This window comes from Hyaena hyaena, unplaced genomic scaffold (assembly GCF_003009895.1).
Source record: "Hyaena hyaena isolate Hyena2069 unplaced genomic scaffold, ASM300989v1 scaffold_151, whole genome shotgun sequence".
NCBI classification, from domain to species: Eukaryota; Metazoa; Chordata; class Mammalia; order Carnivora; family Hyaenidae; genus Hyaena; species Hyaena hyaena.
The window spans coordinates 891,760-918,339 of NW_024080783.1; the positions used below are offsets into that span (position 1 = coordinate 891,760).

General features: G+C 43.5%; 1 protein-coding gene across 2 annotated transcripts; it reads right to left on the bottom strand.

Annotated features, from left to right (window-relative positions):
• Nucleotides 1–1,198: 1,198 nt before the first annotated feature.
• On the bottom strand, nt 1,199–26,449 carry RABEPK (Rab9 effector protein with kelch motifs). Of its 2 annotated transcripts, XM_039238982.1 has the most exons (9): nt 26,415–26,449; nt 20,144–20,424; nt 17,972–18,030; nt 15,392–15,549; nt 11,392–11,544; nt 6,869–7,030; nt 4,193–4,342; nt 2,087–2,236; nt 1,199–1,519 (listed from the first exon to the last, which is right to left on the bottom strand). In XM_039238982.1, the coding sequence occupies exons 3-9, from the start codon at nt 18,022–18,024 to the stop codon at nt 1,227–1,229; spliced, it is 1,119 nt and encodes a 372-aa protein (XP_039094913.1). In that variant the 5' UTR covers nt 18,025–18,030; nt 20,144–20,424; nt 26,415–26,449; the 3' UTR covers nt 1,199–1,226. The 2 variants fall into 2 exon arrangements, with proteins under 2 accessions (XP_039094913.1, XP_039094912.1); XM_039238981.1 differs by lacking the exons at nt 20,144–20,424; nt 26,415–26,449 and adding an exon at nt 19,810–19,886.
• Between the last annotated feature and the right edge of the window lie 131 nt (nt 26,450–26,580).

Sequence of the window (26,580 nt, forward strand, 5' to 3'; positions counted from 1 at the left end):
TAATTTTTGTGATAAGCTTCTAATTAAGTCATTTGCTTCAAGGTCAGATTCTCACTTGGTGGGTTGGGGTTTTGAGGTGAAAAAACCTTTTTTTTTTTTTTAGTGGTTTCAGAGAACTTGCCCTAATGTTAATTTAAAGAAAGGGGTGGGAAAGGTAAGAAACATCCTTATCCTAGGCAAGAGCCATTTCATAGTGCCCAAGAGCAGAATTTTCTTGAACATAGTTGAAATTTCCAATTTCCCTTTACCTTTAAAACTTTCTGGGTGGCCTTTTATTACTAATAATGCTTTGTAGCTCCTAGAATTAGATTCAGTTCATAATTTTAGTATATAAAGGTATATATATATTTTTTATAAAAGTATATTTTAAACCTCCACTATGTCAGAATCTTCATCTCTGAAATTTCTCACTAGTTGTCTGGAGTGGGGTCTAGGATGGTGAGAAACTACTTTAAGCCCTATTACAACTGTGGACCAAAGGGTCCTTTGTATCAAGGGAGGTTCACGGTTACTTGGATTGCCTTCCTGAGGGAAAAGGATGATCTAAATGAATGATTTTGTGTGATCAATAAAGGGCAGGCCCTCTGGTGCTAATATGAAATCCAATACTGCCTGAGGACAGATATTTGATAGGTCAGCAACTGGCTAAAAAGAATAATTTGCTAACTTGTGGCAGAACTGGAACTTGATGGCGTGATTATTTTTATTTGGAGGCCCACACCCCTGCTGCAGGCCCCAGAAGCATGGAGTGTAATACCAAGGGTCTTCAGGCCAAGTTCAATACAAAGGTTAAAAGTGACCTGCAGTTCTGTATGTTGTGGGTTTAGCGGGTGGTTAGGAAACACAAGTGCCAGGCTTCATCCCTGTCCCCAGAGGCTCTCACTACCACATGCCAACAGGCTGCACCTGTTTTTGGAGAGTGACTACTGAGTACTAGAAAGATCAGCTTCAACCTGTAAATGTCCACACTGATTTCTATAGCTTAATTTTGCAACATTTTTGTGATCAATATTCTTGACCTATCAATCACCCCACCTAGGTTGTGTTGCTGGTAAAACCCTTTATATAATAGAGGTTTTTGCATTGGGTTCTCTGTTTCTTCATCTACCAAATTAGGTAAGAGCAAGAGGGATATATAGCGCAGAAAATACTTTAGAGGTATAAAATAGCTAAGGTTTCATTGAACTTCTCTGAAAAATTGTCATTTAATAAAAATGTGGGATTTATTAGTCAACTACAGTCACAACACAGTCACTATAGATTTCCCCTTCTGTATTCATCCCACCGAACACAAAACAGAGCAGTGTGTCAGTCTGACTTTGCTCATGTGAGTTACCACCTTGCGTCTCTCCTTTGTCAGTGGAATCCCCTTTCTCAACGTCACAGTTCAGAGGGAGAGCATTTGAATCTTCTTTCTCAGAAGTACACATCACTGGCCATGGAATGACACACATGGAATGATCCAATCGTCCAGGGGGGAGAACAGTATCAAATTTAAGCAAGGTCCAATGCTGCTTTTCTATGTCAGAGAAAAAACAAAATACACAAAGGCTTTGTGTTAAGAAATTTCCAGAAATGCTTAGTGATTGGCTGTTGTCACTAAGTCCTAACAAATAATGAAAAAAAATCTACTGGCAGAGTTACTGCTTTCATGATGTCATTCCTAGAAGTTTGGTGTTCATTTTTTGGATTTGTTTTTTTGAGAGAGAGTGTATACATGTGTGCAGGGGAGGGGCTGAGGCTAAGGAAGAGGGATAATTTTTAGGGTTTTTTTTGTTTTTTTTTGTTTTTTTTTTTTAATTTGAGAGAGGCTGCAAGCAGGGACCGGCAGAGGAAGAGAGGAAGAATCTCAAGCAGGCTCTGTGGTGTTGGTGCAGAGCCTGATACGGGGCTCAAACTCCTGAAACTTTGAGATCATGACCTGAGCTAAAATCAAGAGTCAGACACTTAACCCATAGAGCCCCCGGGCGCCCCTCATTCCTTTAGATTTAGATGTGGAGGGACCAAAATGAAAAACCAAAGCACTGTGATACTTTTCAAAGAATGGTCACCTTAGTTTAAAGATCCACAGTGAACACCTACTCACCTATGTGATACTGGTACATCACGTCCAGTGCGCCTGTGGGAGTCATCCCTCCAAACATGTACAGATGTTTCCCCACAGCCACAGCTGAGTGTGCAGCACAGGCTGCGGGAGATGCCCCAGTGGGAGTTAGCTGCTGCCATTTCATGTCACCTGCCAAGAGAAAGAGAGTGGGTACAACATGGCCTAGAATCTAGATTCAACCTTACTTGTAGTATGCAAACCAATCACTGAAACTCCATCACCAAGCACTCTGACAGGTATTAAAACTAGGTTTATTGTGCACAGAAATCACTTGGGGGAGCTCGAGATTCTTTGGGGAGTCCAGGGAGGGAGGAGAGGCTCAGTAATCTATAGTTTTAACAAGCATCTCAGGTGATTCAGACGTAAGTGGTCTTTGGAGCACACTAAGTGATACGATCTTTGGTGACTGTCACCATTTACTATAGGGGAGCTCAGAGGAGGGGGGTTCCATGTCTGCGTGTGTGCATTTTAAATGTTAGCAGTTCCTTAGCAACTTCGTGAGTGCTGGCTAGACACTAAATATCTTGCTTGCTTAATTCTCATAACAGCCCTATGAAACTGCTATTACTTCTACCTACCCTCTTTCTTACCATTGAGGAAACAGAATTTTGTTTTTTATAGTTTATTGTCAAGTTCGTGAGGAAACAAAGAGGGAGAGACTTGTCTGAGATCCCACAGCTAGAAGAAGCACAGTTAGCACGATACTCAGGTCTGATTCTAGAACCTGTGTTCTCTGCACTGTCATGTGCTGCCTCGAGCACCTACTCCCAACCTATTTATGCAAGGATCTTGCATCTTTCCAAACAAACATTGAAATTACTGAAGATATTATTGGAATTTAGGCTTAGAGAATCACCAGAGTAGGAAAGGAAGAAAAATAACCAGGAAGTAGTTCTTCAACACAAGGAAATAGAACTTTCTTTTCTTTTTTCTTTTTAAGTTAATTTTGAGAAAGAGAGTGTGTGGGCGCATGAGTACACGTGAGTAGGGGAGCACCAGAGACTGAGGGAGGCAGTGAAACCCAAGCAGGCTTAGCGATTTGCTATCTGCCTTGCAGATTTGATCCCGTGATTGGTGAGATCATTACTTGAGCTGAAATCCAGGGTTGGATGCTTAACCGATTGAGCCACCCAGGCACCCCAGGACTTTATTTATTTATATTTTTATTATTTTAAAATTTCTTCCTTTTTCTTTTTCTTTCTTTTTTTAAAAATAAGCATTAAAACCCCAGCTGACTGCCGCAGGGAACGTTTCTGTGAAGATGTTTTCCATCTGCCACTTCAAGGCAAGGGCCCAGCATCTCAGGGTTGGAAGGGAGAATCACTCAGCCTAGCCAAAACTCCAGCCAATATAAGAATCCCAGCCAGTGTCACTTGGCCTCAGATGTCACCAACCCACAGAATTCATTGTTGGGCAAGGTACCCGATACACTGCATAGCAGTTCTCATGCCTTCTGCCCACGGCTCCAATTCTTACAGTCTGGAGCAATGCAGAATATGTTCATTTGCTTGTCCATCTGCCTAAGATACACACTCATCACCTGCAATCTGCCAGACACTCTGTTAAGTGCTGGAAACATACTGGGGAAACAGAAAAGGCCTCTGCCCTAAGGGAGCTCATCGTCTAATAAAAGAATGACACAGAATGCGTCTAGGATCTCTAAGACACGACAGCCCTCAGACACTTAAAGACAATTCTCACGTTCTCCCCAACTCTCCTCTTCTGGATGTTATTTACCATTCTGGTCACCAACCTCCAGACACACTCTGAGTTGTTCATGTCCCTCATGGGCAGAGGGTTAATGGCTAATGCCAGTCAGGGGACACAAAGCATAACGAAGTTTAATGAAAGAGCGGGGCTGTTGGAGACGTAAGAGATAACTAATGGCTGGTACATAGGAAGTACTCAGAAGAATTGCTTTCATTGGTATTATTTATTATTATTCAGGGCACATTTGCCAGAAATCTAGCCAAAATTCTGCTGGCTGATCAAGTTACCCACACTTAAGAGCAAGGCTATATTGTATCAAAGCATATTTTATTTCATTTTAAGCAGGCATGCACCCATGCCCTCTACCCTACTTACTTATATCAATGCAATGGAGATCATCATAGAATGTGTCCCCTGCCAAACCTCCATGGATGAAGAGCTTTGTCCCTGCTGCCACCATCACATGACCATGCCGGGGGGATGGAGGTTTTCCAAGTGTCTCTGGCTGTGACCAGGTCAGAGTGTCTAGAAAAACAAATTCATTGACATCAGATGAAAAAAGTGTTGAAGCGGGGCACCTGGATGGCTCAGTCAGTTGAGCATCCGACTTCGGCTCAGGTCATGATCTCACGATTGGTGGTTTGAGCCCATCAGGCTCTGTGCTGACAGCTAGCTCAGAGCCTGGAGCCTGTTTCGGATTCTGTGTCTCCCTCTCTCTCTGACCCTCCCCTGCTCACGCTGTCTCTATCTCTCAGAAATAAATAAAAAAGTTTTTAAAAAAAGAAAAAAAAAAGAAAAAGCGTTGAAGCAGGGACATGAGAAATACACCCAAGCTTCACTCCTCAACAAGCAGAGACCCTGAAAGCAGAAAGTGACCTGGGGTCATTCACTCCAAGTTGCCAACTCAATCCAGGCCTCCTTCCTTCTACAGCCTTATAGCCTCTGCTCGGACACTTCCAGGGCCGGAGAATTCACTACCTACCAGGCATGCCCCTTCTACCAGGCATTAGGAAACCATTCCTTGCTTTGAATTTAAAAAGACCTCTTTTAAGCTTCAACCTGGAACTGCAGCAAAATTTAAAAAATAGTCTGCTTCTTCTGTGAGAGGACTTTAGAGACTTTTTTTCCCAAGACAATACCCTTAATTAACTTGCTGGAAGTGTGGGGAAAAAAACTGGCTCATTTCACCGAATAACTTTGTGGTCTTGCACCAGTTAATTCTCTAAGCTCTAGAATCTACAGTTGTAAAATGGGGATAAAGATAATACCTACTTCTCAGGGTTGAAGTATGGATCAAATGAGATAAACACAGAGAAAGTATTCAATACATGAGAGTGTGAGAATTACTGCATGTGGCATGCCTGAAGGTCGTGCACGGGGCCCCACCGTTCAAAGGAATAATCTGAAAAAGGTTTATACACAAACACGTTCATCACAGCATTGTTTGTTATAAAGAATTGAAAATAGCTTAAGTACACAGACAAGTGAATAGTTGTTATTGCTACAGTCATGATGGAATACAATGCATTTATTTAAAATGTTGAACATTGGAGGGGTGCCTGAGTGGCTCAGTTAGTTGAGCTTATGGCTCTTGATATCCTCTCAGGTCATGATCTTACAGGTTCACCAGTTCGAGCCCCCGTGTCAGGGTCTGCACTGGTAGTGAGGAACCTGCTTGGGATTCTCTCTCTCCCCTTCCCTGCTTACCACCTCTCTCTCTCTCTCCAATAAATAAACTTTAAAAAAAAAAGGCAAAAAAAAAAAAAGTTAAACATTGGGGTGCCCCGCTGGCTCCATTGGTAGAGCATGTGACTCAATCTCAGGGTCATGAGTTCAAGTCCCACGTTGGGCATGGAGCCTGCTTAATACAAACAAACAAACTAACTAAATAAATATAATTGTTGAAGACTTCATGATCACAGGTGTAGTTAAGTGAAAGTGTACTTAAGTGAAAAATACAGGATACAAATATTACATATAGAATTATCTCGACTATTTAAAAAAAAAATTAAGTAAGTAAGCTCTACCCCTAATATGGGACTTGAACTTACAACCGCGAGATTAAGAGTCACTGTGATCTCAAAGTTTGTGAGTTCGAGCCCCACATAAGATGCTCTACTCACACGTGCAGAACCTGCTTGAAATTCTCTCTCTCCCTCTCTGCCCCTGTCCTACTCTCACTCTCTCAAAATAAATAAACTTAAAAAATGTTTTTATAAATAAAAACTGCTTTAAAAGAATTGCAAACACCATTCTTTCTGAAAAGAGAAAAGTCATACTGTGATGCATCTCCATTCTTCCAATTTCACTTTGTAAGTTTGAAATTTTGCTTATTGCATCTTTTCAAAAAAGGCTACATCTCTCATGAAAAATACACATGAAAACTACTTTTGTTACATGTTGTTTGTATGAAATTACTATTCATAAATGCCTGCTAGTAAGCGGAAGAAACGCAAATAAATGCTCCTTATACAAAAACTTGACCAGGGGGCTCACAATTCTAAATGTTTAAAAAAAATTTTTTTTTATAGTTTATTTATTTTTGAGCAGGGGAGGGGCAGAGAGAGAGGGAGACACAGAATCTGAAACAGGCTCCAGGCTCTGAGCTGCCAGCACAGAACCTGATGCGGGGCTCGAACCTATGAACTGCGAGATCATGACCTGAGCTGAAGTCGGATGCTTAACTGACTGAGCCACCCAGGTGCCCCCAAAGTGTCATTTTCTTTTTTTTTTAATTTTTAATTTTTAATTTTTAATTTTTGAGAGAGAGACAGAGACAACATGAGCAGGGGAAGGTCAGAGAGAGAGGGAGACACAGAATCTGAAACAGGCTCCAGGCTCTGAGCTATCAGCACAGAGCCTGACGCAGGGCTCGAACCCACGAACCGTGAGATCATGACCTGAGCCGAAGTCAGACGCTCAACCAAATGAGCCACTCAGGCACCCCTAAAGTGTCATTTTCTAACCTCTTCATCCTACATCTGGTAAGCTATAGGCCAATGTGGCTCTGACCTGGTAAGTGGCAACCCTAGGGTGCCCGCCAGTCCATACTTGCGTCAAACACATGCAGCTTCACATCCTGCACCGGCTGGGCGCCTCTCTCTCCTCCCCCAAAGACGTACAGCTGGTTTCCAATGGCTGCAGATGATGTGTGGAATGTCCTTGGGCACGGCGGGGGGCTGGTCACCTCTGGCGTGGTCCAAGTCCTGGTTTCTGGTTCAGAGAGAGAAAGCAGGCACCTAAATTATCCAGGCTGATGGGCCTCTTATCTTGACTCTGAGGCCAGGCAGGATTACCTTCCATATCCCTAACCCCAAAGGGGACAGCAAAGGCCTAGGTAGGGTTCTTGTGCCACCAAAGTCAAGGAGGGGTAGCAGGTGATATTTAGATACTTAGAATTTTCCCTGAAAGGGGGCGCCTGGGTGGCTCAGTTGGTTAAGAGCTCAGAGCCTGGAGCTTGTTTCGAATTCTGTGTCTCCCTCTCTCTCTGACCCTCCCCTGCTCACGCTGTCTCCCCTCTCCCAGAAATAAATAAAACATTAAAAAAAAATTTTTTTAAAGAATTTTCCTTGAAAGAGGCAAATCCCAAGACTGAAAAGTCACAGACACAATTAAGAATGAGGTCGATTTGATTTTGGAGGCTTTCCTTCAAACATCCTCTCTGAACGCTCTTCTACGTTGCTGACTACCCTGCCCTGTGCCCATTCAGAGGAGCCCAGCATCTGCTAAAATGCATCCCCGCTAGAGGTGAGAACTAAATGTGCCAGATTACCCAGAATACGTGGCATTAAAAGGAAGTAGACAAAGTTATAACAGTTTCAGAAGTAATAATAATAGTTCCCTCTAAATAGTAAGTGCTAAGTAAATATTAGTTACTCCATTTTACAGATAAGGGGATTGAAGCAGAGACGGATGAAGTCATTTGTTTAAAGTGACATGGCTATGGGTGCCCGGCTGGCTCAGTCAGTGGAGTGTGTGACTTTTGATTTTGGGGTTGTGAGTTTGAGCCCAGTGTTGGGTGTAGAGATTTACTTTAAAGCTAAAACCTTAAAAGAATAAAAAATAAAGGAACATGACTAATAAATGGCTGACTTGGGATTCAGATTCCACTTGGATAACATTAAGATCTAGGTATTTCCCACTCTTCTGACTTGAGAATAAAAATTTCACTACCTGGGGAGGTACAAAGAAGCTTATTTCTTTTTAGAGTGAATCATGAGTTTTATAGAAACAGATGCATTAAGTTGAGCACCTTCCTTATGCAGAACCATTGCCCTTAGCCTTCTACCTTATCATCCCCACTCAACTCTAGCAGGTGGCTCAAAAGTATCCTCGTTTTGCAGATGAGGGAACTGAAGCTTGGAACATTTAAATTCTTTACCCTAGGTCACAGTGCTTGTGAGTAGCAGAGCAGAGGTTTGAACTCAAGATCTGTCAAGACTCCCACACTCGTGCACACACACACCAGGAATTATTTCATGCCTAGGAAATTCTGTGCCTTTTGTAAATTTCTGTGCCTTCCTGTGAGTACCACAGGAAGCATCTGTAGTACCTATGGGACTCAACCATGAACCTGGAGATGAGACAAGTCTCAATCTATGTCTATAGCAAAATGTCATTATGTCTATAAATATTGAAGAGCTATTAGATCTTGGGGGAGAAGGGTTAGATGGTTCTCAACCTCCAAGATCAGAAGATCCTGGGACTGTGTTGCTGCCAAGTCAAATGCTAGCACAAATAATCACAAAGGACTCCTAAGCCATTTGCCGGACCGGCCTTAGTAAAAAAATGCCTAATGATTCACTCATATTTTTCCTATATTTCAGGCATGGTGTCAAATTATACTCTCTAGGAGAGAAAAGGGATCTGGTGGAAAATGAAGTCCCCTGCAGACGCTTTCCAAATTCTCTGTATTTTATTCAAATGGATGCCATCGTTGGAAGTCAAAAGCCCAAGGTTCCAGAACTGATTTCCATCTGCCAAGCTATAGCTACATCAACCACCACCACCACAATTATTGAGCATTAACTATGCGTCAGAAATTGAGTTAATTTAAATCCTTGTCAAACTTAACAAGGTAAGAAGTATTACTATCCGAAAATGACAGATCAATGGTTTGCAAACAAGCATCTTAGTGATAGAGCACTGGGCAAGAGTTGACTGGCATGTGAAAAACGCCCAGGTTGCTAATCATTAACGAAATGCATATTCAATGAATTAGATTTAAGCTTTTGGGGCTATCAAATTAGCAGTGTTTAAGAATGATACATTCAAGGGCGCCTGGGTGGCGCAGTCAATCATCCAACTCATGATTTCAGCTCAGGTCATGATCTCCTGGTCGTGATACAGAGCCTCATGTCAGGCTCCATGCTGGGTGTGGAGCCTGCTTGAGATTCTCTCCACAAGTCCCCCTCTCACTTCCCCTTCCCTGTTCGCTGTCTTTGTCAAAATAAATAAATAAGCTTAAAAAAAAGATAATTTCAGGGGTGGCTATCTGGTTCGGTCAATGGAGAGTGTAACTCTTAATCTCAGGGTTGTAAGTTCAAGCCCCACACTAGCTATAGAGATTACTTAAAAATAAAACATTAAAAAAAAAAAAAAAGATAATTTCAAAGGCAGCCAGGAGTGAAAATGCATTATTAAACACAGCTGGAGAGAGAAGCAATGGAAAACTCTGGAAAGCAATTGGGTAGCATGTATCAAAAGTCTTAAAGTTCTCAGTGTTTTGTTTTGCTTTGCTTTGCTTTGTTTTGTCTTAGAAGAACAAAGGAGACAGAAGTTTACTGAATAGGCCACAATGGAGTGGTGGGCAGGACAGCAGTGGAAGAGCTATCTGCCTCAGTGTTTTACATAGTCTTTTTGTTCTAGGCATGAATTCTAAGCAAATAATTGCCAATAACTTCTGAACAAAGGTGTTCACTGCTTTGTTATTTATAATAGTAAAAATCTGACAACTAAATTATGGTATTGTTGCAAAATGGAGTATCATGCAGCCATTAAAAATGATGTTACAGGGGCGCCTGGGTGGCTTAGTCGGTTGAGCGTCCGACGTTCGCTTAGGTCATGATCTCGCGGTTCGTGGGTTCGAGCCCCGCGTCGGGCTCTGTGCTGACTGCCGGCTCAGAGCCTGGAGCCTGTTTCAGTCTGTGACTCCCTCTCTCTCTGACCCTCCCCTGCTCGTGCTGTCTCTCTCTCTCTCTCCTAGAAATAAATAAAAAACATAAAAAAAAAAAATGATGTTACAGCAATGTCAATAGGAAATAATTTTTTTTAATAGTTTATTGTCAAGTTGGTTTCCATATAACACCCAGTGAATAGGAAATAATTTCTGCAGTAATTATGAATTTAAAAGGAAAAAGGCACCATAGTGTGATGTTGAAACAGTATGAACTCAGGTTTACAAAAATGCAGAGAAATAAAAGAAAGGAAGTACAGAGAGATGTTCTCAATAGCCTTAGTGTCATAGGATTGTATATACCTTTTGTCCACTTATTCACACTTTTCAAATATTTTAAAATGAATTGTGTTTATTTTACTTTATTTTATTTTGAGAGAAGGAGAGAGAGCGCCCACGCTAGAGAGGGAGAGGGGAGGGGGGAGGGGGGAGAGAGAGAGAGAGAGAGAGAGAGAGAGAGAGAGAGAACCTTAAGCAGGCTCCACACTCAGCACAGAACCTGACATGGGGCTGAATCCCACAACTGTGAGATCATGACCTGAGCCAAAATCAAGAGTTGGATGCTCAACTCACTAAGCTGCCAAGGCTCCCCTTATTATATTTATAAAAAGAAAATAGCAACAAAAAATTTTGACTACAGTTTGTAACAAAAAGACAAGTCTACCTCCCAAGGGTAGTTCAGCAGCAATCTCTCAGAAGAGATGTTCCTAAACTGCTTTGTCAGTGGGAAAACTGCCAGTGAGACTGGGCCAGAACTTTGCACTATTTGGCTAAAAGAAACATAATATAATAGGAGGATCTAGGTCAGGGTTTCTTAACTTTGGCACTTTTGGCATTTGAGACTAGATAATTTGCTATTATGGTGGCGGTGGTGGGGGTGGGGTGGGGGCTGTTCTGGGCAAGAGAGGGGACAGCAGCCTCTCTGGCCTCTGCCTACTAGATGCCGGTACCAACTACCTATGCTCCATGTTTGATCACCAAAAATGTGTCCAGACATAGCAAATGTCCCCTGAGGGATACAATCGCCCCCAGTTAAGACCCCCACCCCCACCCCCGATCCAGCTGACAGGTTTTAGGCTAGGTTAGTCACTGACTCAGCTAAGGACTGACTTTAAGAAAGTCACTTCCCATGGACCTCGGTCGCCCACTTGGCATAACTGTTCTCTGAAGTTTCTTTCAGCTTTGGCTTTTAACAAGTTGATAATTGTACATGTTATGAGATGAGGAGGTGGGGGAAATGTAACTCTTATTTTCAGATTCTGTTAGAAGCTAAAATTCCTGTGTCCTATGAGGCCAGCAAGCAAAACAGATTATTTGCTACAATCCAAATGAGTTTTGCTACAGGAATTAGAATTGGATTTCTTTATTTAGGTAAATAAAAGACCCTTTGGCTACTTACCCGGATTTAGAACTTGGAGGCAATTTCGATTTCCTGACTGGTCAGCACCTCCAAACACCCAGATGGTATGAGGAGCACAAGAAGGAACGAAGCTGGCGTGCTCATAGCGGGGCAAGAGGCCTTCCGAGTTGGCTAAATCCCACTGGTGTGTTCCTGGAAAACATTTCACTCCATTCCCACGCTGGAACTGTCAACTGCTTATGCCAGTTGACAAACTTAGGTGAGGGTAGTGAGGAGGAAAAAGTCAAAAGCATAAGTGCATAACCATCAGATAACTTACAGGGAATATGGTCAAATTCCCAAAAGTTCTATAATAGAACTTCAGGGTCTCTCTGCCTAGTCCATAAACCCTCTGCTGTGGAAAGTGAGAGGGTAGAGGTCCCAGAAGATCTGTTGGTACTATAACACCTTGACTTTCTGGCCTCAGCTGATTAGGTCAAAGGTAGTCACTTGACCCAACGTGGGTCAATAAGATCTTCCCTCTGGAGAATCTGGAATTCAAACAGATTTCTGGATTTCTTCTCGCATTTATGGAGAAGCAGCTAAAGCCAAAGTATGGAGAAGAGAAAGAAAGAAACATCTCCATAAAGATTTCCCTGGAGAGTGAGGGAGGAAGTAGATGGTCTCTGACAGTTTTCCAATTCCTGCTTCTCCTCTCTCCTGTGTCTAGGCTCTATCTCCTATGTTTGGATTCTTCCTTTTTTTGTTGGTTTCAGAGTTTCTGTTACCTGCAACTAAATGATTTCTAGCTAAAACAAGTTTACAACTGCTAAAGGAAGAAAGATAGTATCCCCATTTTACAGGACACTAAAGCCCAAATGGTTTAGACAGGTTAGCCAGAATCACAAAGCTAGTAATAGGTCACATCAAAAATGTAAGTGGGCTAGACAGTGAGTTCCTTGAAGGCTGGAAGAAATTTTAATTGCCTTTGAATTCCTAGTGCAGGGTGTAGAAATTCAAATGGCCACATAGGAGGGGATGGGGCAAATTAGGGGATGAGGACCCCATTTGATAGGCGGGACAGCTCAGTGCCTAAAACCTGTTGCCATGTGGACATACAGCCCAGTGAGGTCAGATCTTCCAAAATTATCAAGAGAAGCCAAACCATTTCAATTTGTATATGTAGACCCTTGTACATTTGGTTGGTAAACAACTTAGATTAAAACAATAGTAGCAACATTGCATGGGCCTAACAAAACACGTATGTGGGTCTGCCATTGTGCAGAGCACATGGTGTTCACCATTCGTTCATTCTCCATTCATCATCCATCTATCCAAATACTTAAAAAGCACCTACTCTGTGCCAGGTGCTATGGTAGTAGCTGGGAATACAGTGATGAGTAGTATAACCATGTTCCTTGTTTCCAAGGAGCTTATACTCTTGTGGGGAAGACATACAAGAAACAATCACATGTGGTAAGAGTTGTGAAGCGGAATAAGGATGGGAAAGTACAGGATACTATGGAAATATAGACGGTGGTTGAGACATTGTGGTTTATTTATTTATTTATTTTTAAATATTTTTATTTATTTCTAGAAGAGAGAGAGAGAGAGACAGCGTGAAGAGGGGAGGGTCAGAGAGAGAGGGAGACACAGAATCCGAAACAGGCTCCAGGCTCTGAGCTGGCAGTCAGCACAGAGCCCGACGCGGGGCTCGAACCCACTACCGCGAGATCATGACCTAAGCGAAAGTCGGACGCTTAACCGACTAAGCCACCTAGGCGCCCCAAGACATTGTGGTTTATATTAAGAAATATATATGTGGTCTTGGGGCGCCTGGGTGCCTCAGTTGGTTAAACATCTGACTCCTGATTCCAGTTCAGATCACAAGCTCACGGTTCCTGAGATCAAGCCCCACATCGGTTGTCAGTACAGAGCCTTCTTGGGATTCTCCCTCTCCCCATCTCTCTCTCAAAATAAATAAAAAACATAAAAGAAAGAAAGAAAGAAATACATATGTGATCTCTGTCAGTTCTAGGCACAGAGCTCTTAAAACCCCTGGAATTTCCCAAGTGATAAAATTGAAAAGGGTATCTTTTGTAAAAAGCCCCCGTCAACCACACCTGGGTTTATGTTTATGAGGTAACTTCTGGAAAGCCCTAAGGATGGGGGCTGGTTGCCAGAGGAACCAACCATATGATTAGAGGGTTAGAACTTTCACCTAGCCTCCCACATCCACCTCTGAGAAAGGTTGAATCAGTCACCAACGGCCAGTGATTTAATCAATTATGCCTGTGTAAAGAAGGCTCCAGAAAAAACCAGAAGCTGTTTGGAGAGCATCCAGGTCGGTAACCACGTGGAGGTACTGGGAGGATCGTGCACCTTCAGAGGTATGGATGCTCTTCCCCCCATACCTTCCCTAAGCATCTCTTCCATCTGGCCGTTCCTGAATTAGATCCTTTTATAATAAACCAGTGATCTAGTATGTAAGCTATTTTCCTAAGTTCTGTGAACCACTCTAGCAAATTAATGGAACCTGTAGGGATCATGGGAATCTCCGATTTATAGCTGGTCGGTCAGCTGGACCTGAGGTTAGCATCTACAGTGGGGCAAGGGCAGGAAAGTTCTATGGGACTGAGCCCTTAACCTGTGGGAACATGATGCTAAGTCCAGGTGGATTTTGTCAGAACTGAATCGAGTTGTAGGACACTCAGCAGGGTGTTGCAGAATTGTCTGGTGTGGGGAAAGACTCTCAGACATTTGGTGGCCAGAAATTAAATATTGAGACTAGTGTTGGGAGGAGAGACAGGAGTAGAAGACAGAAGGGTTTCTCCTTTCCAGGGGTAGTGCCTAAACTAGTCCAGAAGTATCAGGGAAAGCTTCCTGATGGAAATGACAGTTAATCTGGGATCTGAAAGAGGAATAGTAGCCAGGTGATAAGGAAAGGGAAGAGCCTTCCAAGCAGAGGGAACAGTATGTGCAAAGGCTTGGGGGCCAGGGTTTAAGACGTGTTCAAGGAATTGAAGGATACTCAGGGTAGCAGATATGGGTTTGGGGGAGCCAAGAAAGGAGTTGGGAAAGGTTTGAAATGTAGGAATAACCTGGTCAGATTCGTATTTTAGACAATATTCTCTGTCTGGGTATGGAAAATGCACGTACGGTGCATTTACAGGGTAAACTTGGAAGCAGGGAGACCAGAGAAGAGGCTGTTGTAATGTCCGGTTGAAAAATAATAATGCTTAGGGGCGCCTGGGTGGCTCAGTCGGTTAAGTGTCTGACTCTTGACTTCGGCTCAGGTCACAATCTCACGGTTTGTGGGTTCGAGCTCCTCATTGGGCTCTGCACTGACAGTGCAGAGCCTGCTTGGGATTTTCTCTCTCTCTGCACCCCCCCAAAATAAACAAACAAACAAATAAATAAATAAACTTTAGGGATACCTGGGTGGCTCAGTCGGTTAAGTGCCCAACTTGGTTTCAGTTCAGGTTATGGTCTCATGCTCCTTGAGATCGAGCCCCGCAAAGGGCTCTGCACTGTCAATGTGGAGCTTGTTTGGGATTTTCTCTCCTCTCTCTCTGTGCCCCTCCCCCTGGCTTGCTCTCTCTTTTTCAAAATAAATAAACATTTATTTTGAAACAAAAAAAATTCTTAAAAAATAAACTTTAAAATAAAAGAGAGAGAACTAATAATGCTTGGGCTGCCATAGAAAATGGACAGATGTGGATGAAGATAGAGACTTTTAGGATTTGGTGATTAATGAATTATGTGGATGGAAGAGGAGGTGGAGCCATCAATATCTCCCAGAGAAATATCTGATGAAGGAATGGTTGGATGTCCAGGGCTCTATATAGACTTTTTGCCCCCACCTCCCCGCCCCAAACGAGGTATTGGTTGGTGGATGCCTGCTGAGACCTTAGGGTCCTCTCAGTGATGTTCATTTTCTTAGAGGAAAACCCTGCTCTCTGGTCTGAATGGGTGTTCTTTTGAATGGTCTGGTCATGACCAGTAGCACAAGGCCTGCTCTCTGGCCGCAGGGGATGTGCTTCGCAGCTGCTGGTCTTACCCAGATCCATGGTGTGCACATCTGAGAAGCTCCTGTATGGATCTGCTCCCCCAACAATGAAGACCTTCCCTCTCTTGGCATCACCAATTGGGGGTAAATATGAACAGCTGTGGCCAACCCGAGCACAGGGGCTGTCTCCAGGGGGAGTCAAGGTGTACCTGCCAAAGGAAGGATGTATTCAGGAGACCTGAGCAGAGAATAAATGGGGCCGTGTGTTCTTTCTACTCCTCATGAAATACTCACTAGAAGGAAGAGTCTTATACATACACCCACTTTAAGTTGTATCCTCCAAAGCATTATTTCCCTGCTTGTCCCTTCCATTTGCACATAAACTTTGACTTTTCAATTTTGTCACTACTTGTAGCTCACATTAACCTAATGGGGGTGCACTGGACTCATAATTGTCCCCATTTGGCAGACAGGGAAACTGATACCCAGAAAAGTTCAGTGGTGTGTCCTGGCATGAGATGGTACTCATGAATATGGTTTGGGAATTCAGGCAGACCTGGTTCGAGCCCCAGTTCAGGTGCTTTTGAGATGTGTGTCCTTTTAGAAGTCATTTAACCTTTCTGCACTTTAGTTTCCTCATTTGGAAAGTGAGGATGGCCATAGTTCTTCACTGGTAAGGGTAAGATGAAGTCTTGTAAGTGGAGGGAAGGACTCAGTAAATGGTGGGTGGAGCTTTATGGCCACTCACGTAGGAACTTACGGCCCCGCTGGCCCTGCCACTAACCCATGATGCTCTGTCAAGCAATATTCTCCAAAACTTATTGATTTTAAGAGCTTTTCCAGATTACTCAGAAAGCTTGACCTGATGGAAGCCAGAGCTAGGACTCTGAAAAAATAAAATACAGGATCCATTCATTTCATTCTCTAAAGTCATTCTGAATGCCAACCAAAAAACATACCTCCAACTTCCTGGTTGGAAAAGAAAATTCGGTAGCTATTTTTCAAGCCCTGGCTCATTAGGCCTCTCTGGCATTTGGAGCCCCTGACTCTTCCCTCTTTCTTGTACCTTTCTCCTCACCTGGCTTCCCCACATCCCTTCCTTTTGGTTCTCTACCCATCTTTCTGGCTGCTCTTTTCTGTTTTCTTGCTCTGACTCCTTTCCTACCAGTTTTCTCCTAATCCTCACTATGCTGGGATTCTCTTCTCAATCCGTGTTTGCTTACCCCGTCAAGTTCATCTGCACCGATGGTTTCAACTTACCACCCATCTATATACTCATCAGCAATTTTCAGTCTCAATTTCTTTTCCAGATTCCTCTTCTGATAACCAGATTCACAAATCCTATAATCACCAGGGTGATTACTAACAATGTACCATGCATGCTGCTAACTTCATTACAATCCTGGTTTCCCTTAATCTGTACAAAACCCCTTTGACAATACTATTGTCTGATTTTTACAACTGAGAACCCGAGACTTAGGTTAAGTAACTCACCCAAGAGCACACAGCCACCCAGATACATGGTGAATAAGACAAAGAGCCTTCACAGACCAGTTGGGAAGAGAAACATTAAACAGGTAATTTTACAAATACCCATTTTATTTTAATTGTGCTATAAAGGAGTACAGGATATATATAGGGATATATACTATGAGATCATATCCTAAGGGGATCTTAGCCTGTAAGGAAAGGTGTGAGAGGGAGGGCGTCAGAGAAGGCTTCCTGAAGAAGCACCATTGGAACTGAGCTTTGAAGTATGAGCAGAAGTTAGCTGGACAAAGAGAGGGATGAAAGATGGAGGGAAAGAGTGACCCAGGTAGAGACCAGCACATACAGGACCTGAATGGGCAGTGCCAGGCATGTGAAGGATGAGAAAGAGCACAAAGGATGAATAAGAGTACCTGAGGCTGGAAATAAAGGCAGGGACAGATCATGCAGAGTCCAGTGGGCCATTCTAAGGACTCTGGGTTTTATCTTAAGATCAAAGAGGCACAAAAGGGTTTTAAACCAGGGAATGCCAGGAACAGATTTTACGTTGGCTTGAGAGCAAGAGTGGGAATGGGAGAGCCAAACTAGAGACTCTCCTCTCCAAGGTCCTCAGAAGCACTGTCTCCCCCTTACAGCCTTCTGTGCACCCCCCTTCAGTACCGATCACACTCATCACCATCACCTGCTTAGTTTGTAACCTGCACTACTAGAAGACTCTTCACCTTTGTACCCTGGGCACTTACACAGCAGCTGTCCCTGTCAGGCCATTGTTAGTTGACTAAAGGGCTGGTTGAGCAAACAACTAAGAAACAGTAAGGCCAGTTTAATCCAAATCCAATTCCCTCAAAATCTTAAAAATGAGTCACAGCTTGAGGGAAGACACAGTGTTGGAGCTGTGGATGCCAGATGGTCAGTGCCTTACTCTTCCTAATAAATGGATTTTAATAAAATCAACATCTGCTCTGTGATAATTATTGCCCCACTATCTTTCCTCTGAAGGCCTTTTCGACAGTTGGAGTCTAATTACCAGCAACTACAGCTTCGTCTCTACCCTTTTTCAGAGATGATCAAATATGTTAGTAAACTACTTATAAATGAAACAAAAACTCATGTTTTTCTCTGTCTGAATCCTTCCTTACAGACCATGTTGCTTTCCTGGGCTTGTCTCCAGGCTCCAAGACTGGCAGCAGTTTCATGGTGTCCTATGCATAAGAAAGAAAGACACTTTTGAGACACATAGAACAAATCAGGTCACTTCCTTCTTTAAAAACTTTCCTTTTGATGTGCCAATTTCCAGGGCTTGATTAATCTGAATAAGCATTACCAACCCTTTGATATGAACTTAAATTTGGGAGGCAAATATAACACAACTTTACTGACACAATTACAGGTTTTTAAAAAATTTTATTTATTACGTTTTATTTATTTTTGAGAAAGAGAGAGCAAGAACAGGGGAGGGGCAGAGAGAGAAGGAGACACAGAATCCAAAGCAGGCTCCAGGCTCTGAACTGTCAGCACAGATCGCCATGTGCAATGCCAAGCTTGAACTCACACAGTGTGAGATCATGACCTGAGCTGAAGTCTGATGCTTAACTGACTGAGCCACCCAGGGGTCCCCAATTACAGAGGGTTTTTTTTGGCTAAAGTTTTCTGTATGACTGTGATTTTCATGGAGAACAGATATATGTCAAAAAAAAATTCGAGGGGTGGGGCATCTGGGTGGCTCAGTGGGTTAAGCACCAGACTCTTAATTTTGGCTGGGGTCATGATCTCATGGTTGGGGGGGATTGAGCTCCAAGTCAGGCTCTGCACTGACAGCACAGAGCTTGGGATTCTCTCTCCTCCTCTCTCTATCTGCTCCTCCCCTGCTCATTCTCTCTCTCGCTGCCTCTTTCTCTCTCTCTCAAAATAAAGAAATAAACATTAAAAAACATTTTCAAGGGTCGTAATATATTTATACTCATCAAAAGATAAAATATATTTTATTTTTTTAAGCTTTACTAATTTATTTTAGTAATCTTTGCGTCCAACACAGGGCTCGAATTCACAATCCTGAGATCAAGACTCACATGTTCATCTCTCTGAGCCAGGCAGGCACCCCAAAATATAAAATATTTTAAAAGGTTCCAAAATACTGCTGTCTGGGATAAATCCAGGCTTCAGCATGGCATCCAAAGTCTTCTGGACTCAACCTTCTTCCCAGGGACTCACCTCCACAGTTTCTTGCATAGTGAGCTAGTCTTGATATATTTGTTGTTTAACATGTCAGGCCCTTTCATATCTCACATCTTGTGCTACTTCCTGTACCTGAAATGTCCCTTCCCTTCTTGTCAGCTAGGGAACTCCTAGCCTCCAAAGCCCAGTTCAGAACTCCCTCCCTCAGTATAACCTTCCCTGATTTGTTGCTTTCCATTTACATCCTCAAGTGACTTCTTTCTCCCTCTGAAGGTCATCAGTTCAGTCACCATCATTGCAGGGATCACTCTGAATGTAATTATTTAATAAAAGTCCCTAGATTAGATTCCAGACTAAAGTCTAATAGCGCCGGACCTCTCAGATTCATTCAGAGAACCTACCAATGGATCTGGCTTACAGTAGAACTGAGGGATGAGTGAATGAAGAAAGAACATGGATGAGATTTCTGGGAGATGAACGGATAAATCCAACCTTTGGGCTAGCCACTGACCGCGGCCCCCAAATCCCAGTGGGTAAACTTCGTGTGAGCGAGGACTTACTGCAGCTACCTCTGCCAGTCCCATCCCCCAGTCCCATCCCCGCGTGGCAGCGACAGAGGATAGGAGACAGCGTCGGGAGAGAACAGGCTGGTTCTTTTCCGTCAGTGAGGCCGGCCGGAGCCCGAGCACGCCCTCCCCAGGGCTCTTCACCCTGCCCGGGCCCACTCTCCTAAAGGATGCGGTGGCTCCCGCCCAGGATCGCGCCAGACCCACCGCCCGGACACCCCCAGACCCGAACCGCATTACCTGCGGCAGCTTAGGACGGTCCCGGGCTATGGCTCCGCCCCTAACATGGGCGGGGTTTGTGCCTTCGCCCCACCCCCAGGCCCGGAAGAGCGCGAGGGCCAACCGCTAGCCATCTCCCCGCATCGTGGGCCGGGTCCCCAGGGCGCGCCCTTTGGAAAGGGGCCGGGGCGCGGACGGGGTGGGGTGGGGTGGGGTGGGGTGGGGTGGGGGCCTCCTCCCCGCCAGGAACGTCGGCCTGGCTGTGCGTGCCTCGGAAACCAAACAGGCCGGCCGTCCCTGGGGCCGTTCCTCCCCGGCGGAGTAAATAAGCCAGGGCTACTTGGAAACGACTTACAAACGAAGTGCAGGGGGTTGGACATCCGCTTAGACGACCCAAATTCCTTTGGCAGCTGGGCTCTCCTGAAGGAGCTTCTCAGTCCCAGCGGCTGTTAGAAATGGTTTTTGAGATGGTTCCAAAGACCCTTTCCTAGGCGTGAAATCTCCGTGTGCGGTCTTCAGGTCCGTTCGTGCTTTGGTGTCTTAAACAGGTGACTCATTCCATAATTAGCGTTTGTAACTCCGCAGGCACTATGCGGAACCAAACGTGGCCCCTGCCTCCTGGAGTTTACAGTCTCACTTGAGAGGAAGATTAAACAGAAAAACAAATAACTAGGTACATTTGCAAAAAGTGCAAGGAATAAAATGTTCATCAACGAGAGTATTCTTGGGGAGTTACTTTTCTCTGGGCCTCAGTGTCACCCATCAGTAAAATAGAGCTGGTAAGACTTTTGTCACAAGGTTATGGCAGGGAATAAATGAGCTAATGACTATAAAACGCTCAGTTGCCAGTGGCTAGCCTAGGGTTGGTCTTCCTCAAAGTATAATGCTATTCCTAGCTATAAATGAACTCTAGACACTAGTCCTGAGCTAGACTGCTCATCTGCATTACCTCTGGTCTCCATAAGCATAGGTTCCCTGCAGCCTTCCTGAAAATGGAGAAGTGGCTCACCTATGTTTATGTTCCAGAGAATCCCACAAACACTTAGGAGGGCTGAGGCCAGTTGTTATATCATAGGAAATAGAGGAAAAAGCTAAGGAAGGAGACCTCAGGAGCTCCTGAAGTATACAGTGTCTAGTGGGAACCAACCATGCTTGGGTTCAAATCAAGGCTCCAGCACAACCATCTAACCCTGATATTTAACAAGTTCATGACCCTCTCTGAGCCCTACTTTCCTCATTTCTTGAATAGGGATTGTAATACCTTGAGGACCAATTCTTGAAATTATAACGAATTTATTAACATTAAAAAATTTATTTTAGTGTTTATTTTTGACAGAGAGATCATGCCAGGGAGGTGCAGAGAGAGGAGGACAGAGGATCTGAAGTGGGCTTTGTGCTGACAGCAGAGAGCCCCATGTGGGGCTTGAACTCACGAATCCTGAGATCATGACCTGAACCGAAGTCTGCCGCTTAACCCATTGGGCCACTCAGGCTACCCCATAACAGGAACTTATTGACAAAATGGAATTCGAGGTCTGCAGCTCTCCTTGCTGCTCAAATATATGACTTCAAACACCTGGAGCCTTTATGAGTTACCATTACTAATAGAAAAATCCCCATTGCTGTCTACCACATTCAGTCATTCTGCTCTCCTTCAGGAAGGAAAACCAAAGCTAAGTTGGCTCTGCCATATGTCCATGTACATCTTGATGGAGATTTCTGCTCAGAGCTGCGTAATGCTCTGATTGGCCCTGTGTCTTGGCTAGCTCCATTTCAAGATGCCAAACTGGAGTTGCACATAAACAAGAAAAATTGGAAGAGGCCTGTGGGTAAAATGGCAACCAATTTTTATTGTGGGACCTGTGCTTTACACTAGAAATCACATTTCAGGAATTTCTGGAAGGAAATTTTGAGATCTATTTTTAAGATGGAAAGTAAGTGGCACCTGGGTAAGCCTGGTTCCCTCTCTCTCTGCCCCTTCCCCATTTGTACTTTCTCTCTCTCTCAAAATTAAATAAACATTAAAAAAAAAACTTAAACAAGTGGAAATTGAGGCCCAGAGAACTGACAAATAACTAGCCTACAAAATTGGCAGAAACGGAAGCCTGGATTTCCTGCTTTGCCAGAAGAAGACTAGGAACACATTCCAGGGGCACCTGGCTGATTCAGTCAGTAGAGTATGCCATTCTTGATCTCAGGGTCCTGAGTTTGAACCCCACGTTGGGTGAGAAGCCTACTTAAAAAAAACAGAAAACAAAAAACAAAGAACACTTTACAGTCAGCAAGTTCTGTATACTGTTTTCAAAGTTAATGACCAATGTGTCTATCATCTAAGAGCTCATCCAACACCCTGAAGAATGCTTTCCTCATGTCTCTCTGCTGTGGATATCAAGAGTGAGGGTCACTGAATGAGGTGGGGCTGTAGGAGGGAGTCAACCAGACAGTTGGTGATGTCGTGACTGCCACCTGCTTTTGCTGCCAGGGGATACCATGTGCTTTCATGATCTACCTGTTCATGGACTTATCAGCAAGGGAAGCAGTGATGCTGATGACATCTTCCTTTCAAGCACATTATGGTTTATAAAGAACAGTCATGTCCATTTCCCTGCTTGCCTTCCTTCCCACTTATGAGAAAGTATCTTGAGTAGAATGAATTCCCAGTTATTGAGGTTCAGAGCCAAAAAGTGAATTGCCATCTTTCTAAAGAGGACTGTAATAATAATTTTAAAGAGTCAAGGGAGAACTGGACAGCAACATGCAGAAGAATGAAACCGGATCATTTTCTCACACCATACACAAAAATAAACTCAAAATGGATAAAGGACCTGAACGTGAGACAGGAAACCATCAAAACCCTAGAGAAGAAAGCAGGAAACAACCTCCTTGACCTCCACTGCAGCAACTTCTTACTTGACACATCCCCAAAAGCAAAAGGATCAAGAGCAAAAATAAACTATTGGGACCTCATCAAGATTAAAAGTTCCTGCACGGCAAAGGAAACAATCCATAAAACTAATAGGCAACCGACGGAATGGGAAAAGATAGTTGCAAATGACATATCAGATAAAGGGTTAATATCCAAAATCTATAAGGAACTCACCAAACTCCACACCTGAAAAACAAACAACCCAGTGAAGAAATGGGCAGAAGATATGAACAGACACTTGTCCAAAGAGGACATCCAGATGGCCAACAGACACATGAAACGATGCCCAGCATCCCTCCTCATCAGGGAAATACAAATCAAAACGACACTGAGATACCACCTCACGCCAGTCAGAGTGGCTAAATTGAGCAAATTAGAGAACACGAGATGCTGGTGAGGATGTGGAGAAACGGGCACCCTCCTACACTGTTGGTGGGAATGTAAACTGGTACAGCCCCTCTGGAAAACAGTGTGGAGGTTCCTCAGGAAAATAACAATAGAACTCCCCTATGACCCAGCAATAGCACTGCTAGGAATTTACCCAAGGGATACAGAAATGCTGATGCATAGGAGCACATGTACCCCAATGTTCATAGCAGCACTCTCCACAATAGCCAAAACATGGAAAGAGCCTAAGTGTCCATCAACGGACGAATGGATCAAGAAGATGTGGTTTATCTATACCATGGAATACTACATGGCAATGAGAAAGAATGAAATCTGGCCATGTGTAGCAACATGGATGGAACTTGAGGGTGTTATGCTGAGTGAAAGAAGTCAGGCAGAGAAGGACAAATACCATGTTTGCATGTATAGGACGATTAGGAGGAACTTAACGGAGGACCGTGGGGGAGAAGAAGGGGGGAAATAGTGGGGGAGAGGGAGAGAGGCAAACCATGAGAGACTCTTGAATGCTGAGAACAAACTGAGTACTCATGGGAGTGTGGGGGGGAGAGGGGGTGATGGGCATGGAGGAGGGCACTTGTGGGGATGAGCACTGGGTGTTGTATGGAGACTAACTTGACAATAAACTATTTGTAAAAAAAAATAATAATAATTTTAAAGAGTCAAAAACAATAGCATCTTTTCCTCATTTGGAATTTTTTTTCCAAGAAACTCTGAGCATGTCCTCCTTATGTTGTTTTTTTCCCTAAAATCTCAAATGTTACCTCTTCAGAAAGGCCTTTTCTGTTCACCTAATATAAGAGCTAGCAGTCACATTTCACTCACTCTGTACATGTTATCTTTTTAAATCCTTTCTATATATTAACTCTGTTAAACCTCGATACAAGTCTATACAGTAAGTATTATTCTTATCATTTCCATATGATATGATGGCAGTTATCATCTCCATATAGAAGCCAAGAAAAATCAAGCACAGAAAGGATAAATAACCTTGCCAAAATCATGGTACGAATAATAGAGCCTGGATTCGAACTCTGGCCATCTGGTGCTAGAGTCTGCACACGTTACCTCTACTATATTGCCAACCTAGGGCTCCTGGGTGGCTCAGCCGGTTAAGCATCTGATTTGACTTTGGCTCAGGCTATGATCTCACGGTTTGTGAGTTCAAGCCCCCAGTTGGGCCCATACTGACAGGGCAGGGCCTGCTTGGGATTCTCTCTCTCCCCTTCTCTCTCAGCCCCTCCCCAGTGTGCTTGTTCTCTCTCTCTCTCTCAAAAATAAATTAAAAAAATATATATTCCCAACCTAAAGTAGGCTTCTTCTACTCCATTTTTCTTACAGTACCCCTTCTTTCCCTTTTTAGCACAAATAACACTCTATAATTAAGTATTTGCTCATTTATATGTATGTTGTTGTCTCTCTGTCAGACTGTAAGCCTCATGAGGGCAAGAATCATATCTGTCATTCACATTATAAATGCTATATAACTAAATGAAGAAATGTATGCTTGTGGGCATCATTCATTCTGCAACAAACATAAAAAAATGTTTTTAAGTTTACTTATTTTGAGAGAGAGAGAGAACACACAGAAGGGGAAAGAAAGGAAGAAAGAGAGAATCCCAAACAGACTCCACATTGTCAGCACAGAGCCAGATGCAGGGCTCAAACTCAAGAACCGTGAGATCATGACCTGAGTCAAAACCAAGAGTGAGACACTTAACAGACTGAGCCACCTAGGCGCCCTGCAACAAACTAAAAATTAATTAGGAGTGCCTGGCTAACTCAGTCACTACAGCATGTACCTCCTGACCTTGAGGTTGTGGGTGTGAGCCCCACGTTGGGTGTAGAGATTCCTTAAAAATTAAATCTTAAAAAATTTAATTTTATGAAACAATTTTATAATTACAGAATAGTTGCAAAGAACTTCACTTGGAGATCTCATTAAAGTTTAGTCAAATGAGGGGCGCCTGGGTGGCTTAGTCGGTTAAGCGTCCGACTTTCGCTTGGGTCATGATCTCGCGGTTCGTGGGTTCAAGCCCCGCGTCGGGCTCTGTGCTGACTGCCAGCTCAGAGCCTGGAGCCTGTTTCAGTCTGTGACTCCCTCTCTCTCTGACCCTCCCCTGCTCACGCTGTCTCTCTCTCTCTCCTAGAAATAAATAAAACATTAAAAAAATATTAAAAAAAAAAAAGTTTAGTCAAATGTCCCCCAAATAAACTTTAGTGCAAGATGATCCGGTCGAGGGCCACCTGAACAACAAATATTGAGCACCTGCTACTATTATATTTTACAAGTCTCGTAAGTAGTGTCTCAACTGCAAACATTGCCCAATACAGTCTCATACAGCAGCCAGAATGATCCTTTTAAAATGAGTTATACATATTACTCCTCTGCTTGAAACCCTGCAGTAAATCCCTATTAGATTAAAAGTAAAACCTTTCTTTTTTCTCATCTTCTCTCCTCTTGCTCCAACTACACTAATCTTTCCAATTCCAAAATTCCATCTAGACATGCTTCCATCTTAAGGCCTCTGTGTCAGCCTCTTCCCTATAATTGCCGTCTAGCGTCTGAATGGCTAACTCCCCTAAGTCTGTTGGTTCTTAGAAATACATCACCCCATCTCCCTTATACTGTTATCCGCCGCCCCCGCCCCCCCCCCGGCACTTATCATTTTCTAAAATGCTGTAGTTATTTATTATGTTGTTTATGTTCTGTCTCCTATTCTAGAACGTAGTTACAGATAGTGGATAGGGATCTTTGTCTATTTTGCTTGCTAAATATCCTAAGTGCCTGCAACAGTATCTGGCGGTCAAGAAATAGCTGTTAAATGAACAATTGTTGGTTATACTAAGTGCCAGGTTCTGTTTCTTTTTCCCCCCGCTGGGAGTAGAACAACAGACTCCCTGCCATTATGAGACTCACACTGAAGTACACTTAAACCAGCTACACCTATGTTCCGATCTCTGCTCCCATGCCTAATTCCTGTGAGTTTGGGGGCAAGTTACTTAACCTCTCTGAACCTCGGTTTCCTATCAATTGTTATGAGAATTAAACGGAAAAACAGCATTTATATAGCAGTTAGCATAAAAAACGCTTAATCACTGTATCCCTTCCTTCAAGGCTGAAAGATCGGTAGCCTGATGTCTCTGACAGGCTCAGACAATGTTTTCACAAGGGCTTGACGTGCAAATAGATTATTACGGCCAGGCTTACCCAATTTTTAATTTAAGATGTTTTGGTGAAAGAATGCTTAGAAGGGTCGAAGTGAGAAACAAAGGAATGGCTAGAGTCACCTACTTTGTATTTTTTGCATCGGAAAAGCCTCGCTGGGCCGACAGAAGTGAAAGTCTAAAGGAAGGGAAGGGGAGGAAAAAGTGGAGTAGCGGGCCACTACTGAAAACTACAAATCCCAGAACTCCACGCTGCAGACAACTACGGGTCCCAGCAGATTTCACGGTCTGGA

Coding starts and splice junctions, on each gene's coding strand:
- RABEPK (XM_039238982.1), bottom strand. CDS start 18,024: ATGAAACTGCTGCCAGTCTTGGAGCCTGGAGACAAGCCCAGGAAAGCA. Junction 15,550..17,971: donor AAGCCCAGGAAAGCAACATG/GTCTGTAAGGAA, acceptor TTCCTTTGGCAG/GTACACCTTGACTCCCCCTG. Junction 4,343..6,868: donor GCTGCATGTGTTTGACGCAA/GTATGGACTGGC, acceptor TTGTTTTTCTAG/ACACTCTGACCTGGTCACAG.